The 15,776-nt window shown below is 33.0% G+C and overlaps 2 protein-coding genes across 3 annotated transcripts; both read right to left on the reverse strand.

Annotated features, from left to right (window-relative positions):
• Window positions 1-7,778: 7,778 nt before the first annotated feature.
• On the reverse strand, window positions 7,779-8,523 carry LOC136207040 (glutathione transferase GST 23-like). Its single transcript, XM_065998289.1, has 2 exons — window positions 8,212-8,523; window positions 7,779-8,129 (listed from the first exon to the last, which is right to left on the reverse strand). The coding sequence occupies exons 1-2, from the start codon at window positions 8,521-8,523 to the stop codon at window positions 7,779-7,781; spliced, it is 663 nt and encodes a 220-aa protein (XP_065854361.1).
• A 2,051-nt stretch (window positions 8,524-10,574) lies between these two features.
• On the reverse strand, window positions 10,575-15,466 carry LOC136205454 (uncharacterized). 2 transcript variants are annotated; one of them, XM_065996051.1, is made up of 3 exons: window positions 15,249-15,466; window positions 14,333-14,382; window positions 10,575-11,396 (listed from the first exon to the last, which is right to left on the reverse strand). In XM_065996051.1, the coding sequence occupies exon 3, from the start codon at window positions 11,379-11,381 to the stop codon at window positions 10,839-10,841; it is 543 nt and encodes a 180-aa protein (XP_065852123.1). In that variant the 5' UTR covers window positions 11,382-11,396; window positions 14,333-14,382; window positions 15,249-15,466; the 3' UTR covers window positions 10,575-10,838. The 2 variants fall into 2 exon arrangements, with proteins under 2 accessions (XP_065852123.1, XP_065852122.1); XM_065996050.1 differs by lacking the exon at window positions 14,333-14,382 and having other exon boundaries at window positions 15,249-15,463.
• Between the last annotated feature and the right edge of the window lie 310 nt (window positions 15,467-15,776).

Raw genomic sequence — 15,776 nt, forward strand, 5'->3', positions numbered from 1 at the left:
CATACTTATACTATCTCCAGGGATGTAAAATTTTTTGAAATAATTTTTCCATATACAACCATTCAATCCAATTCTCCTTTAACTCCCGTTTTATTTCCTCAGCTTAGTGATTCTTTTGCTGCTGATTTGGAAATGACCACTGCAGAATTGGATTCTTTTTCTTTTTCTAACATTCATTCACACACACATAGTGCACCTGCTGTTGTTCTTCCTATGCAGGATATTGTTCCTCCCCAAGAGCTTTTGGCTCAGGACTTTACAAATCATACAGAATCTACAGATACTTCTTCTACTGCTATTGTTCCTACATCCTCTCAAGCTGTTGTGCTTCCTTCTCATTCCAGGAAATCTACAAGAGTAAAACAGGTTCCATCTTATCTCAAGGATTTTCATTGCAATCAGGTGTATTCTGAACCTTCTCAATCTTCTCTTCCTTTGCATTCTTTGCACAATGTTATTTCTTATGATCATATTTCTTCACCTCATAAAAGTTATGTGTGTAATCTATCTATCATACCTGAACCTAGGAATTATAAAGAAGCCTCTCAACATAATTGTTGGAAACAGGCTATGTCTTTAGAATTAGAAGCCTTAGAAAAGACCAAAACTTGGACTTTAACCAAACTTCCAGTAGGCAAGAAGAAAGTAGGTTTTCTTTGGGTGTATAAGGTTAAATTAAAGAGTGATGGTACTCTTGAAAGGTATAAGGCTCGTCTAGTAGCTAAGGGTTACACTCAGGTTGAAGGTTTAGATTTTATAGACACTTTTTCACCTGTTGTCAAGTTAACAACTGTTAGACTTGTTCTTGCTATTGCTGCTATTCACAATTGGCCTCTTTACCAATGTGATGTTAATAATGCCTTTTTACATGGTTTTTTAGATGAGGAGGTTTACATGGAACCTCCTCCTGGTTTGTTTTTACCTAAACCCAACCTTGTTTGCAAACTTGAAAAATCCCTTTATGGATTAAAACAAGCCAGCAGACAATGGTTTGCTAGACTTTCTTCTTTTTTAGTTCAACATGGTTTTATACAATCTTCTGCAGATCATAGCATGTTTACCAAAATAGTAAATGGTAAAAGTTGTATTTTGTTGATATATGTCGATGACATTATCTTAACTGGCACCGATCAGCAGGAGATTGTTTCCATTAAACAGTTACTTGATTTAGAATTCAAAATCAAAGATTTAAGTGATCTCAAATATTTCTTAGGTTTGGAAATTGCTAGGTCTGTTAAAGGCATTAATATTTCTCAACGTAAATATACACTTGATATTCTTGCTGATACAGGTTTGCTAGCTGCTAGGCCTGTTCTACTCCTATGGATCCAACATTGAGATTGACAAAAGAAGAAGGGACGCCCATTCAGGATCCTACCTCTTACCGAAAGCTCATTGGCCGACTTATCTATCTCACTAATACAAGGCCCGATATCACCTTTGCTGTCAATACTTTGAGTCAGTTTCTCTCAAAGCCGACTGATATTCATTATAAAGCAGCATTAAGGGTTCTTCATTACTTAAAACAAGACCCTGGCAAAGGCTTGTTTTATTCTTCTACTTCTCCACTTCAATTACAAGCTTTTTCAGATGCAGATTGAGCTACCTGCCTTGACACTCGACGCTCTGTTACAGGCTTCTGCGTTTTCTTAGGAACTTCATTAATTAGTTGGAAAAGCAAGAAACAGCCAACTGTTTCGAAATCTTCCACAGAGGCAGAATATCGTGCCATGTCCTCTGTTTCCAGTGAAATTCAATGGATTCAATACCTTTTCCAAGCCCTTAAGGTCCCTCACCCTCAACCTACTCCTTTGTTTTGTGACAATCTCTCTGCTTTATACATTGTCAAAAATTCGGCTTTTCATGAACGCACAAAACATATTGAGTTAGATTGCCACTTTGTGCGTGAAAAATACCTTTCTGGTCTCATAAAGCCTTTAGCTATCTCCACTATTTTCCAAATTGCTGACATACTCACTAAACCTCTTCCACCGTGATCTTTTTCTGCTTTGTTTCCAAGTTGGGTGTACAATCTCTATACCTGCCAACTTGAGGGGGGTAACAAGGATCTGATTGTAATTTATTTATATTGTAAAGGGCAAATAAGTATTTTCCCTATTCTAGATAGAAAGGATCCGTTTCACTTAAATGGATATATAAAGGGTAGTTAGAATGAGTTTTAAGGTTAAGAAAAGATTTGGGAATTCTTTATTTTTGGTGAGCTTTCATTCCATGTTCTGTAATTCAACGTTCATCAATTCAATGTTCATCATTTCTTTGTTCAATTCTGATACATGAAATTCCATCTTCTTGCTTTGGCCACCATTATTATATCTGATGCGTGTATTTTATGAGGTTATGTTTTAGAAATAACATTTTTTAATTATGTCCGTACAACATAGCTTCTTCCGATCCATTACTAACTAGTATGATCATCCATCACTTGTTCATTGTAAATTTGAGTCATTTGAACACTAAGTTCATAATTTATTGTTTTTGCTATTGTTATAAATCTCAAACAAACCAGAAAGAGCTCGGTAGATCACTTCCATATTTCCTCAATGGCCATATTGAGGTCACTTTGCAGAAGAAAAAAAAAGTAATAAAATCACATAGAGCAGATAATATTGCTCAAATATTAGACAACATTCGTCAATATATGAATGGTATCTTATATTTGAGCAATCGTATCTACTCTACTGTGATTTTGTTATTCTTTTTTGTAGAGTAATGTCGATATGACCACTGAGGAAACATGGGCTTGATCTAACGAGCTCTTTCTCGTTAATTTGAGATTTCAACGACAATAGCAAATGCAATAAATTATAAAGTTTGATGTTTAAATGATTGAAATTTACAATGAACAACCTACTAGTTCGTGATTGATCAAGCAAGCCAGTATCCTTTCAGTCTATTGATTGTTCCCACTCTTCTTAGCTAAATAAGTATTTGTTTTGTATGCTAATAAAGATTTGTATTTTACGTTTTTTTAGCTTAAATGGCTTCACAATTCTTTGCTTGAGACATTGTGTTTTGGCTTGATGATTAGAAATAGTTTTGTTTGTGTTCTTAATTCGAGCCTATATCCATTTTGTATTTGTGTTCACCGTTTCATCCTTTCATTTCACTCATAAATTATCCAATATTTGACTATATATTTATCATCCTATAATATATTGTGAAAGACAAAAAAAATAATGCCCTGATTGTAAGATGTGGCTTATGGGATATTAAGGGTCTGTTTGTTTCGCTTTTTTTTTTTTTTTTGTAGCTTTTAGTTGTTTGTTGTTTAAGGGATGGCAACCGGTACCCAGCACTATCCGACCTTAATGGGACTATCTGTACCCGTATAAAAGGGTATTGGATGGGTAAGGGATCAACCACTGACTAGTCAAAACCCATAGGTTTGATGGTTGTTGTAAGTTTTGCATTCAATTATGTGTCTGCTTGGTCGAGCCAACAAAAAGACTTCCTTAGTTTGCAAACTTGTTGTGGTGCATTGCTTGGGACTCCTAATGGTAAAGACATGTATACCTCTTCGTCTAGCTTCCCATGAAGGTATGCATTATCAATATCTAGTTGATGTATGTTCCATTGTTTGGCTGTAGCTATAGTGAGCATGGTTCTAATTGTTGTAAACTTGGCTACTGGTGCAAAAGTAGATGTGAAGTCCACGCCCTCTTGCTGTGTGTATGCCTTCGCAACCACCCTGGCCTTAAACCTTGTGATGTTGTTGTCTGCTTTGTGTTTGAGCTTGTAGACCCATCTATAGACCAATTGCAGAGCTTGTCTCCAATTTGCATCTAGCTCTTTGTTTATTGCTTGTCTCCAATTTGCATGTAACCTTGCTTCTTTGTACGTTGCAGGCTCTATGTGGCATGTGACGTTGATGGAGAAAGTTTTTTTTGGCTGGCGACAACTTGGTGTATGATAGGTGTTTTGAAAGTGCATGTGGTGAGTTTGTGAATGAAGGCAAGGGACGTCGATGTATCAAGGCTATGTGGTAGTCTTTGAGGTACTTCCTGCAAACAAGGTTATGCTTTAGACATAGCGTTTCTCAATTCGGTTTCCGTATCCGTGTAACATAGCTTCTGATCTATCACTACCTAGTATGATCATTCATCACTTATTCATTGTAAATTTTAGTCATTTGAACACTAAGTTCATAACTTATTGCATTTGCTATTGTTATTGAAATCTGAAACAAATCGCAAAGAGCTCAGTGGCTCCCTCCCATGCATGTTTCCTCAGTGGCCATATTGAGGTCACTTTGCAGACAAAAAGTAATAAAATCACATTAGGATAGTTAGAATTGCTCAAATATAAGAGAACATTTGTGAATATATGAATGTTATCTTATATTTGAGCAATGTTATCTATTCTACTGTGATTTTATTACTCTTTTCTGTAGAGTGATGTCGATATGACCACTGAGGAAGCATAGGAGCGAACCACTGAGCTTTTTGTGGTTTGTTTGAGATTTCAATGACAATATAAATTATCGAGTTTGATGTTTAAATGATTGAAATTTACAATGAACAACCTACTAGTTAGTGATCGATCAAGCAGAAAATATCTTGATGTCAAAAACCAGCCTACTGATTGTTCCACTCTTCTTAAGTGCCTTAATTGTCTAATTTTCAGAGTTTTATGCTAATAAAGATTGGTATTTTACATTTTGTTTAGCTTAATTGGTTTCACAATTCTTTGCTTGATTACATTGTGCCTATGAAGCACCGATACTTTCCGGGGGTTATCGTACGCGTATCCGATACTCTGAGTGCTGGGATTCGGTGGGATACGTAAGTGACACGCCTGGGAAGTATCCCCTTTTTTTCTTTTTCTTTTTTAAATGAGGGGATACACGGGGACACTTCGGGAACACTTCGGGAATACTTTAGGGGTTTTTTTTAAAAAAACTTTGAAAGTATAAGGGTTTTTAAAAAAAACCTCAGAAAATATAAGGATTAAAATGAAATAATCCCAAGATTACTAGCATATACATGCACGAAATTGATTGAACCCTAAACTAAAATTGAAAATCTCTCCTGTGCGATGCGATTGAACCCTAACAAAATTGAAATTCCTAAATCTTTTCCCTCATCTGGTCGAGTTCTTCTGTTCAGTGGTTCTTTTCCCTCAATTGCTTTGCTGAAGTCGATCCCTCTCATTTGGTCGATCTGACTCGAGAGTATTATTTGTGTTTTTATAATGACTTTATCAATTTATATATTTATGTATCTTTTGAATTTTCATTATAAATGATATATATTATTAATTATATATAAAATTTGTCGTATCCCCACCGTACCCGTATCTCATATTTTTTAGAAATATCGTATGTCGTACCCGCACCCGTATGCGTGCCCGTATCGGTGCTTCATAGCATTGTGCTTTGGCTTGATCTCAGAAATAGTTTTGTTTGTGTTCTTAATTACAGCCTATATCCATTTTGTATTTGTGCTCACCATTTCATCCTTTCATTTCACTTATAAATTACCCCATATTTGGCTATATAATTATCATCCTACAAATATAAACTAAAGGTAAATATTGTAAAAAATATATAATGCCCTAATTGTAAGGTGTGACTTATTAGATACTAAGAACCGGTTTGTTTCACGTGTTTGTTGTTTGCTATTTGTGGTTACTACTATGGCATATATTAGTTGATTTTCTTGTTAAAAAGCAAATTTTTTGAATTTTTTATCAAATACTTTTTATTTCCTGCTTAGAATTAAAAGGCAAAAAGTGACTCTAAAAAATGGAAACAAACAGACACTAATTCTATACCATATATTAAAATAAACTTTTTTGCTTTTTCTAAATCTAAATTGAACGTGCCAAAAAAATTTACGATTATGAAAGTTTAAAAGGGAAAAAATTATATTAATACAGTAAGAAGAATGGCTTAATTGAACTAATGATGCTAAATTGAAAATAAATGCTTGAAGTCTGTGAATTGAATGAAACTGAAAATATAGTTTCACAAACTTTGAAATTGGAAATTGAAATGAAAATTGTAACTCAGAAGGTTCTTGAAAAGGACTAAAAGCTCTCTCGAACAATAATTAAAAAATTGAAAATTGAAATTAGCATAAAGGAAATTTGTAGAGATTAACATAAAGGAAATTTCTAATGCAATGTGTAAACAAGTGTTGCTATTTTTTAGGAAAGGCATTGATTTCTCACCATACAACAAAAGGTAACATTTTTATGAACCTAAATCAACACTCTAAGTTCACACATGCAACGATTTTATTAAGTAAATACAGTACTTTTTAATCTAGTCTTATTATACAAATTCATCGGTTTTTTAAAATGAAAGAATTTTCTCAAAGGCAACACTTTAATTGTGTACTAAAGCAACAATACTTTTCTACTAGATGCGACAACTTCTAACTAGAGCAACAATTGGATTCGTTGCATTCAGATGTATGTTCTCCCTTAGCTTGTTGACGGTTCTGTGGACTGTTTCCATGTTATATAAGATGTTTGGTGATTGCATTGAGGAAAATTCTTTTCTCTGGATCTAGTGAGCCCAAACACTCGTTCATGTATTGATCCAACTCAGGGGCTATGACCTAGAAGGGGAGAAGCCTTCCGCCATCTAGTGACGTTGTAGGACCTTGTGGAGATTTTAGATTTAGAGGAAATGGGGTCCTTTTTAGAGGTAAGGTAAGGGAAGAATGAGCAGGAGATGTATTTTTTTTATATGAGTCATGGGTGCTATATAGGGGTCTATGTTCATCGCACCAACTTGATGCGAAAAAACTTTGGAATGATCTCCTAGAATGTGGTTCAAGGTCGAGATACCCTTCAATAAGACATAAAAAAAAAGAGTCAAATGAGGAACCAGGATCCAGAGACCTTGCTAGAATGCATTATCAGAGTTTTGAGGATGACGATATGAGAATAATGAACTTCTAGGGATTAAGAAGTAAGATACCTTGGTCGCAGAACATCATTTTCTATATATAAGGTTATGGGGATATTTCTAGAAAACATCGGTTTTAGGCACTAGTTGATCTTTTATACTCACTTTGTTCTTTTTTATATGTGTTTAGGTTTTTCATCAAAACCAATGCAATATTAATGAGACTATTAAAATGACTAATTTACCCTTAATAATTCTCTCCTAAATCTTTACTTTCTATGCAAAACTTCTCTTTCTTTTTAATTTTTATGGCTTAATTAAGATTATTTGCATTAATAGTCTTACCTTTCTCTTACCATAAACACGGAAAAATTAGAGAACGCATTATCAAAAGTGCATTGATAATACAAAACGACATATAAAAATGAACAAATTAAAAAGTCTAAAACGTCATATAACAAAAAACGGAAGGAGTACATGTGTAGAGAGGTTATGGGAGTATGTCACTTGGTGAGAACACTTTGATTTGGTATGTGCTAACTGCAAGCCGAACAAATCGAGCGGGCAACTTTTGGGGATCAGCGTATCTATTTCAGTAATCCATGTTTTCATACGATATCTTTCCATCAATCCTCTTAGTTGGGACGTGTGATCGGTCCACGTGGACAATCTGGTCATTTACCTATTATCGATATGTGTACGAATTTGGAATTGTTTATTGATGTTAAAAGAATGAGCAATTTCATTTACCTAATTTTAACTTTGTTGAAGTACAGTTTGGGACAGAGTTTAAAAGATTCAAATTGATAATAACTCAGAGTTTATTTTCTCTTTCAAGAAGCATTGATTGAACTGATTACAAATGAAAACTTAAAAAGCAAAAACATGAACATTTGATGATTCATTTATGGGGTGAAGCTGCAATATAGGCATGGAACTTGAGGATAAGTTTGTCATGAGGGGGTAAGCTCTCTTTAACAAAAGGAACACTTGTAAACTCATCCATCCATGCTGATAAGGAAGGAAATACTTGTTTATCAACCACTTTAAATCCAAGTATATCTTCAGAAACAGGTATCAAATTGGTTAGCCAACCTAAAGCAACATCAACATATCCAATCTCATCTCCACCAAAGAATCTTTTTCCTTTTAATTCTTCCTCCAAGTACTTGAGATTCTCAATCACCTCACCATGAGCTTCCTCCTGCTCCTTCCCTTGCTTTGTAAACATTCTCCATATTGAAGACATCACCTGAAAATATACTAAATTAAACATTCAAGATAGCTCAGTCGGTACACTTCTCAAATCGAAAAAGAGTTAAAGAATTGTAAACCTTGTCATCACCAAATCTTGCCAAGAAACGAGCAGTGGCTCGGTTGAGTGGATGTTGAGGCAACAAAGGATTATGGGTCCAAGTTTCATCAATATATTCAAGAATTACAAGTGACTCAACTATAGGTTTCCCATTATGAATCAGTACTGGAATTTTCTTGTGGATTGGATTGTATTCAAGAAGTTGAGGACTTTTGTTGGTAAGATCTTCATCTATTGACTCAAACTGGATGCCTTTTGCTTTAAGTGCCCAAAATATTCTTAAACCAAATGGGCTTGACCATGTCTTCAATAGCTTCACTTCTTCTGTCATGTTTGTATTAATTGCTATATACTTTATTATCTCTATATATACACACAGATTACAAGTTTCTATTTGGCTGAAATATACAAAATTCCAAAAAAGATCATTGTTTTTTTCGCCAATACCTACCCATAAAGTTATGTGGTTCTATTAGATATAGTAACTTCTATAAAAATGGTTGAAAGTTGAAATTATTACTAATTGAGAGATTTAAAATTATTATATGATCATGGCATAATTATATGCTTTAAGGAAAAACGGAGGCTTAGGGGGTGTTTAGTTGCTCCTTTTCATGCTCATTTTTACATTTTCACTTCAAAATTGAGAGTTTCAGGTGTTTAGTTGGTGACTTTATGTTTTCCTTTTACATCTGAAAAGCAGCATTAGGTGTGATCTCATGTTTGCTTTCTACACCCGAAAAACAGTCTTTTACAAAAGCAGAGAATCTCTGTTTTTTGGAAAAACAGTTTTTTCCAACAGCCAACAGCAAACCTTAACAGCAACAGCAAACAGCAAACCGTAACAGCAAACAGCAACAACAAACAGTAGGTAAAACAAACGGCCCTTAATGCCTCTGCAATTCATTATTATCATTTATTTATTTCCTATTCAATAATCCCGTTCAATTGCATTTAATAATCTCAAAACCGACTTAAATTTCAAATATTTTTATCTACTTGAATTTAATCTCAAAATTCAACATGTCAACCTATAAATATATGATATTTAATTTTCTCTCTTTATTATTTATGTGATATTATGTAAAGGGCTAATAATAATTAATTAGAAAAATATTGTTTGGACAGTTTGAAGTGTGGGGTTGTGCTTCGGCAACAGGCGGCATATTATATATTGCGTGGACGGCTGGGTCCATCATATATTGCAAAATGAATAGGACAGCACATTAATAAAAAAAAAAAAAAATTTTGATTCCTTCTCATCTTTTTCTAGGACGGTTTTTTTTATCTCCTAAACATCTTACTTCTTTTCTTATTCTTTATAGTTATTTCTTCTATTAAATTATTCATTCTGCCTTAATATGATCAGAGTAAATTTTATGAAATAATAGGTAAAAATCAACATTTTAGATATATCATAATGCAAATAGGGCTTTAATAGTTGAAAGACAAGTATGTGACTAAAAAAGGTTGAGATGGTTTCAATTTTCTATGATGATGATTATATTATTCTTTAATCAAATTGTTATTATCATTTTTAAAAATAATAATAAATGATTTGAATTACTCAAAAACAATATAGTATATACATTTTATTCAATAAATTTTAGTAATTTTTATTTCTAAAAAATAGAATTAGGGGTTAATTTCAAATAAAACTCATATGATTTTATGTTTTTACAGATCGGTACATGTGAGTTTTTTTTTTTTTTAGTAACAAAACAAACCTGTGAAGAGTATTTTAGGCCTTCTATATTTCTTCTTATTTTATTTTATTTCATTTATAGATATTATTTCAATATAAGTAATATTTATATTTATATATTATTTACCTAACAAAATACTAAAAATAGATTAAGCTATAAAATAAAATATTTTCGAGATAATTTTAAAAAGATGACATAAAATATATATATTTTTTTAAAATACCTCTAATTTCGTCAGATGAAAAAAGAAGTAGTACAACAAGCAAAATGTAAGAAATAAAACCTCACGTAATTACATAAAATATTAAGATAACAAAATTGACATTTTGGAAAAAAAAAATGTATGGGTAATTTGCTCAAAAATTGGAGATAAAGATTATCAACCCCTCCACTTCCTTATTTTATTACCACTCTTCCCATTATCGACCGGTATATATTGGAAATTTTTTGAGAAAATACACTGGAAATTAATGATGCCAAATTTTTTTATATATACTTCATTCGCAAACCCTGGCATGTAAGGTATGCACAAAATAGCATAGCTACTTCAGAAAATACAATATTCATCTAACCTTACAGTTTCCAATTAACAATTCATCTTAACGTCTTCTTTCTTCCAACCTTACAAGTTCAATAATGTAACAGGAAAAATTATGTAGATATATTTCAGATTGACTGGATGTTCTATAAGAAAAACTATTTATTTCGAAGGACAAAGCTGTCAAATGATGCATGTCTAGGCCTTAAATGCTTAGTATGATATCCAAACTCAGAATTTTACCCAAATTGAAAATAAAATACTAAATGGCATTAGGAAAGCACATAACACTTTGAAACAGCAGTAATGATAATCAGTATTTGGTTTACTTGCACCGCAAAAATGTATCCGTCTCATCTCGAAATCATGTACGTGACATGGAAAATTTTCCTCCATGAAATTCTATTTTTCCGCTGAATTCACTTGCTGCTTAACTTTGCGTGCACATTCATAATAGCTCCGAGTCAGAGGGGTACATTTTAGTGTATCATTACCATGCTCCTTGTAGCATGCCCGACATGCATCATGCTCAGCCAAACAGGGCATAGGTTTCTGGTATGGAAGCTTGAATTCCTTATCATGGAGCTCCTTAGCTCTTTTTGTTACTTCTCGCAACATGATTTCCTCTTTCTCCTGCAACTTTTCCACAACCTTTTCGCTTTCTTGAACAAGAGTTCTAATTGCATCTACCTCTGGGCTAATAGAATGTGCAGGTGGGGTTACTGGAAAGAACAATGGATGTTGAACAGGCCATCCTGCAGAAACAGCTCCATTTTGAATTTCAGGATCCACATCAAGTTGCTTCTTGCTCACTTTAGTTTGGGGATGCACATTTTCTCGTTGTTTCTTAACTTTACTGTTCTTTGTTTTCTTCTTCAACTTCTCACCGTCATTGGCCAGCCTATTAACAAGCTCAGAACTAATTTGAATTGAAAAATCATCCATAGCAGAAACTTTTACCTGATAACACACATCAAAGGTACTTTGCTCATTAGAAACAAATAGTTCAGAATTTTCCGCTTATTTATGATGCAATGAGTAGTTCAACTATCTTAATATCCTCAACATTAGTGATTAGCTTCCTTCAGTAGGTTTACATGGATGAACGTGGTTTGAATGCTATTTTAGAGAATCTCCTAATCAAATATGTATTAAAATACGATAACCAAAAATAGCTATGTACCTCTAATTGCATTTAGACACAAAAGGAACAGCAAAAGAATTAGTGGGAAAAAAATAAGAGTGATCTTAAAAAGCCAAAGGTTGTAATGATAATCAATCAGTAGAGGGACATAAATGATGTTTCAAAGCATTAAAGGCATAGTGCAATTGTCTTAAAGCTCAAAATGAAGACCCAGATCAACGCTCAGTTGCTCTCCCACTCTCCCCAACAAAAACAAAGAATTTGCCCCCAAGCACACGCAATTTCAACAAGGAAAAAAATGATATCATGACTCAATCACCCGTATTTGTAAATCCTTCTTACAAATGGAGAAAAACACCAATTTCCTAAAACAATAATGTTCTGGATTATACAACTATATGCATATCCATTTCTAATATAACAAAAACATGAATAAACACCATAAACATAAGCAACAAATAAAATTATCTCAGAAAATAGAACCTATGAAATGTATCCTCTCTTTATATAGAAATTTGGTTGAGTTTTAAGGAGCCTACAATTTAGAAGACATTTTAAGGTGAAAGGAATCAAACAAAATAAATACAGATCAAATATTGCATATCCTGAAGATTGTGAACGGAACAAAATATTGGAGAGCATCTCTCGATTTCAATCAACTTAGGGTTTTTCCCTCTTGCTTGGAAATATCAATTGTTCATTTCAATATTAAAGCTTGAAAGCTGCCAATAGTGATTGTTTTGGACAATAGCGAACAGTTGCACCATAACTAGAAGTTTATGATAGTTATCCTATGCCTGCTCTATATGGTAATATGCTATCATCCACTGTTAATCATGGAAATATATACCTGAACAAGAATTAGTGATAGAGTTGTCCAGCTGGTTTGGCAATCATGTTTTTAGATTTCACTAATATATTTCTTAGATACATATTTGAGATAAAACTAATTGAAATATTAAAGAACAAGTTTTGAACAATTAACAATTGAATAAGAATAATAATAATACGCTTTAAGATCTGGTTTATATATCTATACACACACACACACAAACTCTGTTAAGTAATCAATAAAAATATTTGATTCAAGATATAAAAAAAAATGCTTTAATAGTATAGTTATAAAAAAAAAATTAAAAAAAAAACAAACAAAAAAAAAACTATCATATCTTTTCTTAATAACTTTTTTTAATTGAATTTAATTGCCGATATGATAAAAGTCCAACTACATCACCAAGACATAAAATAGAACTAAAAAACAAGAAACAACAGAGTAAACAGACAATATAACATAAGAACACCAAACTTAAACCAAAAGAAATGACAAGACAACAGTAATTCTTGAAAAAAGATAATTATTATTAGATTAGAATCACAAGGAACTTATTAGATTAAAAGCACACATTCTTTATAGGAGAACACTTTTCAGATCTTGAACAGCAAAATAGCTATTGTGGTTAAAGGAATTTTTTTGATACAAAAATCAGATGGTCGGAAAACATACCTGCATTAGAAAAATATTTAAGGTCAGAAGTAACTAGCATAAGAGGTGAAAGGTTACATAAAAATGTTACTATCTGTGCAGTTTTAAAGATAGAATACATAGCAGCATTAGAAAACTATTTAAGGTCAGAGGTAACTGGCATAAGAGGTGAAAGGTTACATAAAAATGTTACTGTCTGTGCTAGTATAAAGCTAGAATACACAATCAAAATTGAACAGGATGTTTAACTAGAACTAAATCATGCTAAGTTGAACTACGCAACTCTGAAGCACCATTAATCATGAGAACCCTAAGTAGAAAGCAAAAATAACCAAACAATATAACACAAAGTCCAATTAATCATTCGAAGCTAAGACAAGAAGCTAAGAGAAGAAACATAATTGACATTCATTCTCTCATAAAATGGCAATGCCCATTACACAAAGCTGTCATTAGTGAGGATCTAATAGTTCTTTTCTTTCTTTTTAATGTTTTGGGCTTTTCAGCCTTCTTTTCCTTAAAAAGATAAAACTTAAATAATTAAATCTATGTTTTTTATCTTTAAGACTTTACATATGTGTTACTAATTGATTAGTGTGATTGGTAAAAACATGATCACTAATAAATGGTTTACCCTTCCTAAAATAAATAAATTTTAACCAGAAAAGGAAAGAAACACGTACACTAGTAAATGGTTACTAATTGATTAGTGTGATTGGTAAAAAAAAATGTACACTAGTAAATGGTTTACCCTTCCTAAAATAAATAAATTGTTTCCCCAAGTAAAAATAAATAAATAAATGGTTACTAATTTCATTCTTCTCACACCAACTACAGTATCTCACTTCTCTTCTCAAATCATGTTGGCTTCACTTGGCTTTGATCTCTGCTCAACTGCTTGACTCCTTCTCTGGTGTTTAAACCCAACTGATTTGGTTTTTCTTGGCTTCCAACTCTACCCTAATTTCCAGGTAATTCTTTAATATGGATGATTAAGGTTCCATTGCACTTGAATTTTTAATTGTGATTTCTTAGAGATGAATGGTTCCCGTTTGGACAAAGTTAGTCTACCTATTTGGACTTATATCGTATTTTGCTTGGCTTCCATCTCTTTTTAATTGGCATTGATAATCTTTGTGTAATGGGCATTGCGATTTTATGATTTTGAAATGAAAAGCAGAATAAATGGCTCTTCATTTGTAATTCCGTGATAAAATAGTACAAGGGGGAATTAATTTTGTGTGTGAAAATTAATATGTAGAATCAAACCTCCAAATTTCCCTCAAAAAGCACCCCACCCTCTTCTCCGTGTTGTGCTTCTGCAATTATTTTAACTATGGAACTTAGTTTTGATCCATTTCTCTTATAATCTTTCTTAAGACTTAATTAAGCACTGATATATTTACCTATTACACATTTGTGCTTTGCTATTTTAAGAGAAAGATCTGCACTGCATTAGGTATTTGTTTGCTGAATTTTGTGAATGTGGAATGATATAAACTAACAGGAGATATATAAAGACTTGAATCAGTTTGAATATGGCGAAGCAATTCATGATTTTGCTGCACCATAAGTTATTGTTATCTCTGTGCTTTTTTTTCATACTTCATTTTATTTCTGTAATTTATGATGGTTTTCATTGTTTTTCTAATTATTTTTTCTATTTGCTTTTGGTGTTTACCTTTCTTTTAAATCTGCAATAAATAGGAGGAAAAATAAAAGAACTGCAAAAGGATTAGAAATGATAATAGCATCAGAAGTTGAAAACTTGAAATTTGGGTTTTTATTCTTCTCTTCATTTTTCCAGCTTTCGTAGAAGAGGTCGTCAACTGCATATCTACTTAAGTTTATAGGCATACTAGTTAAGCTGACAGTGCAGTACTTAATCGAGGCATTATTCATTACTAATATAACTTTAGCCATAGTTATTAAAGGTCTATGGCAGAGCAAGCAAATGAGGCAAGGTTCAGATGAAACACATCTAACAAATGACAATTTTAGAAAATTACAGAAAATGTATGGAACCCTAACTAATTAAGTTTCATAAATCTAACTCTCAGGTCCATTACCCTCAACTCAATTGTTATGGAGCCATATCAAAGCCAAAGCAAAGCACACAAGCTAAAGAAAACACCCACACCCATAACCCACAAAAAAATCGAACTGAGAGAAGAATGCTACATACCTGCGAAAATTGAAAGGGAGAGATGATCGGAGTCTGACCGCTGGAGCTTGAGAGATGATCGGACTCGGACAAAACAGAGAGAGATAGATGGATTTGGATTGGTGTTCTTCGATGAGATGAGAAGGCAGGGGAAGGGGAGCGATTTCCCTGTCTCTTTTGTTCGGTTCCCCTTTATCTGTTGGTGTTCTTGAATGCGCAAATTAGGGTCTGCTTGGATTGGGGTCAGTGGAGGTTAATTAAAGGGAGGTTATTTTTCTAACTTTGCTTGGGTTAAGAGTTTAAATGAAGTGTATTTTTCTAACCTTGCTTAACCTTGTTTGGAAGAAGTTTAAGTTTAAATGAAGGTTAAATGGAGGTTCAAAAACCTTCAATTTCAGTCCCACCAAATTGGTGGGATCTGGAGGTTCTCTAACCTCCTCTCCCTTTCCCTCCCTTCCCTTCCCCTCCCTTTAATTAACCTCCCTTTAATGAACCTTGTGAAACTTTCATCTAAGTAGACCCTTAGAGATTTGAGGATTTTCTATTCTA

Source organism: Euphorbia lathyris, chromosome 9 (assembly GCF_963576675.1).
Source record: "Euphorbia lathyris chromosome 9, ddEupLath1.1, whole genome shotgun sequence".
Taxonomy (NCBI): Eukaryota; Viridiplantae; Streptophyta; class Magnoliopsida; order Malpighiales; family Euphorbiaceae; genus Euphorbia; species Euphorbia lathyris.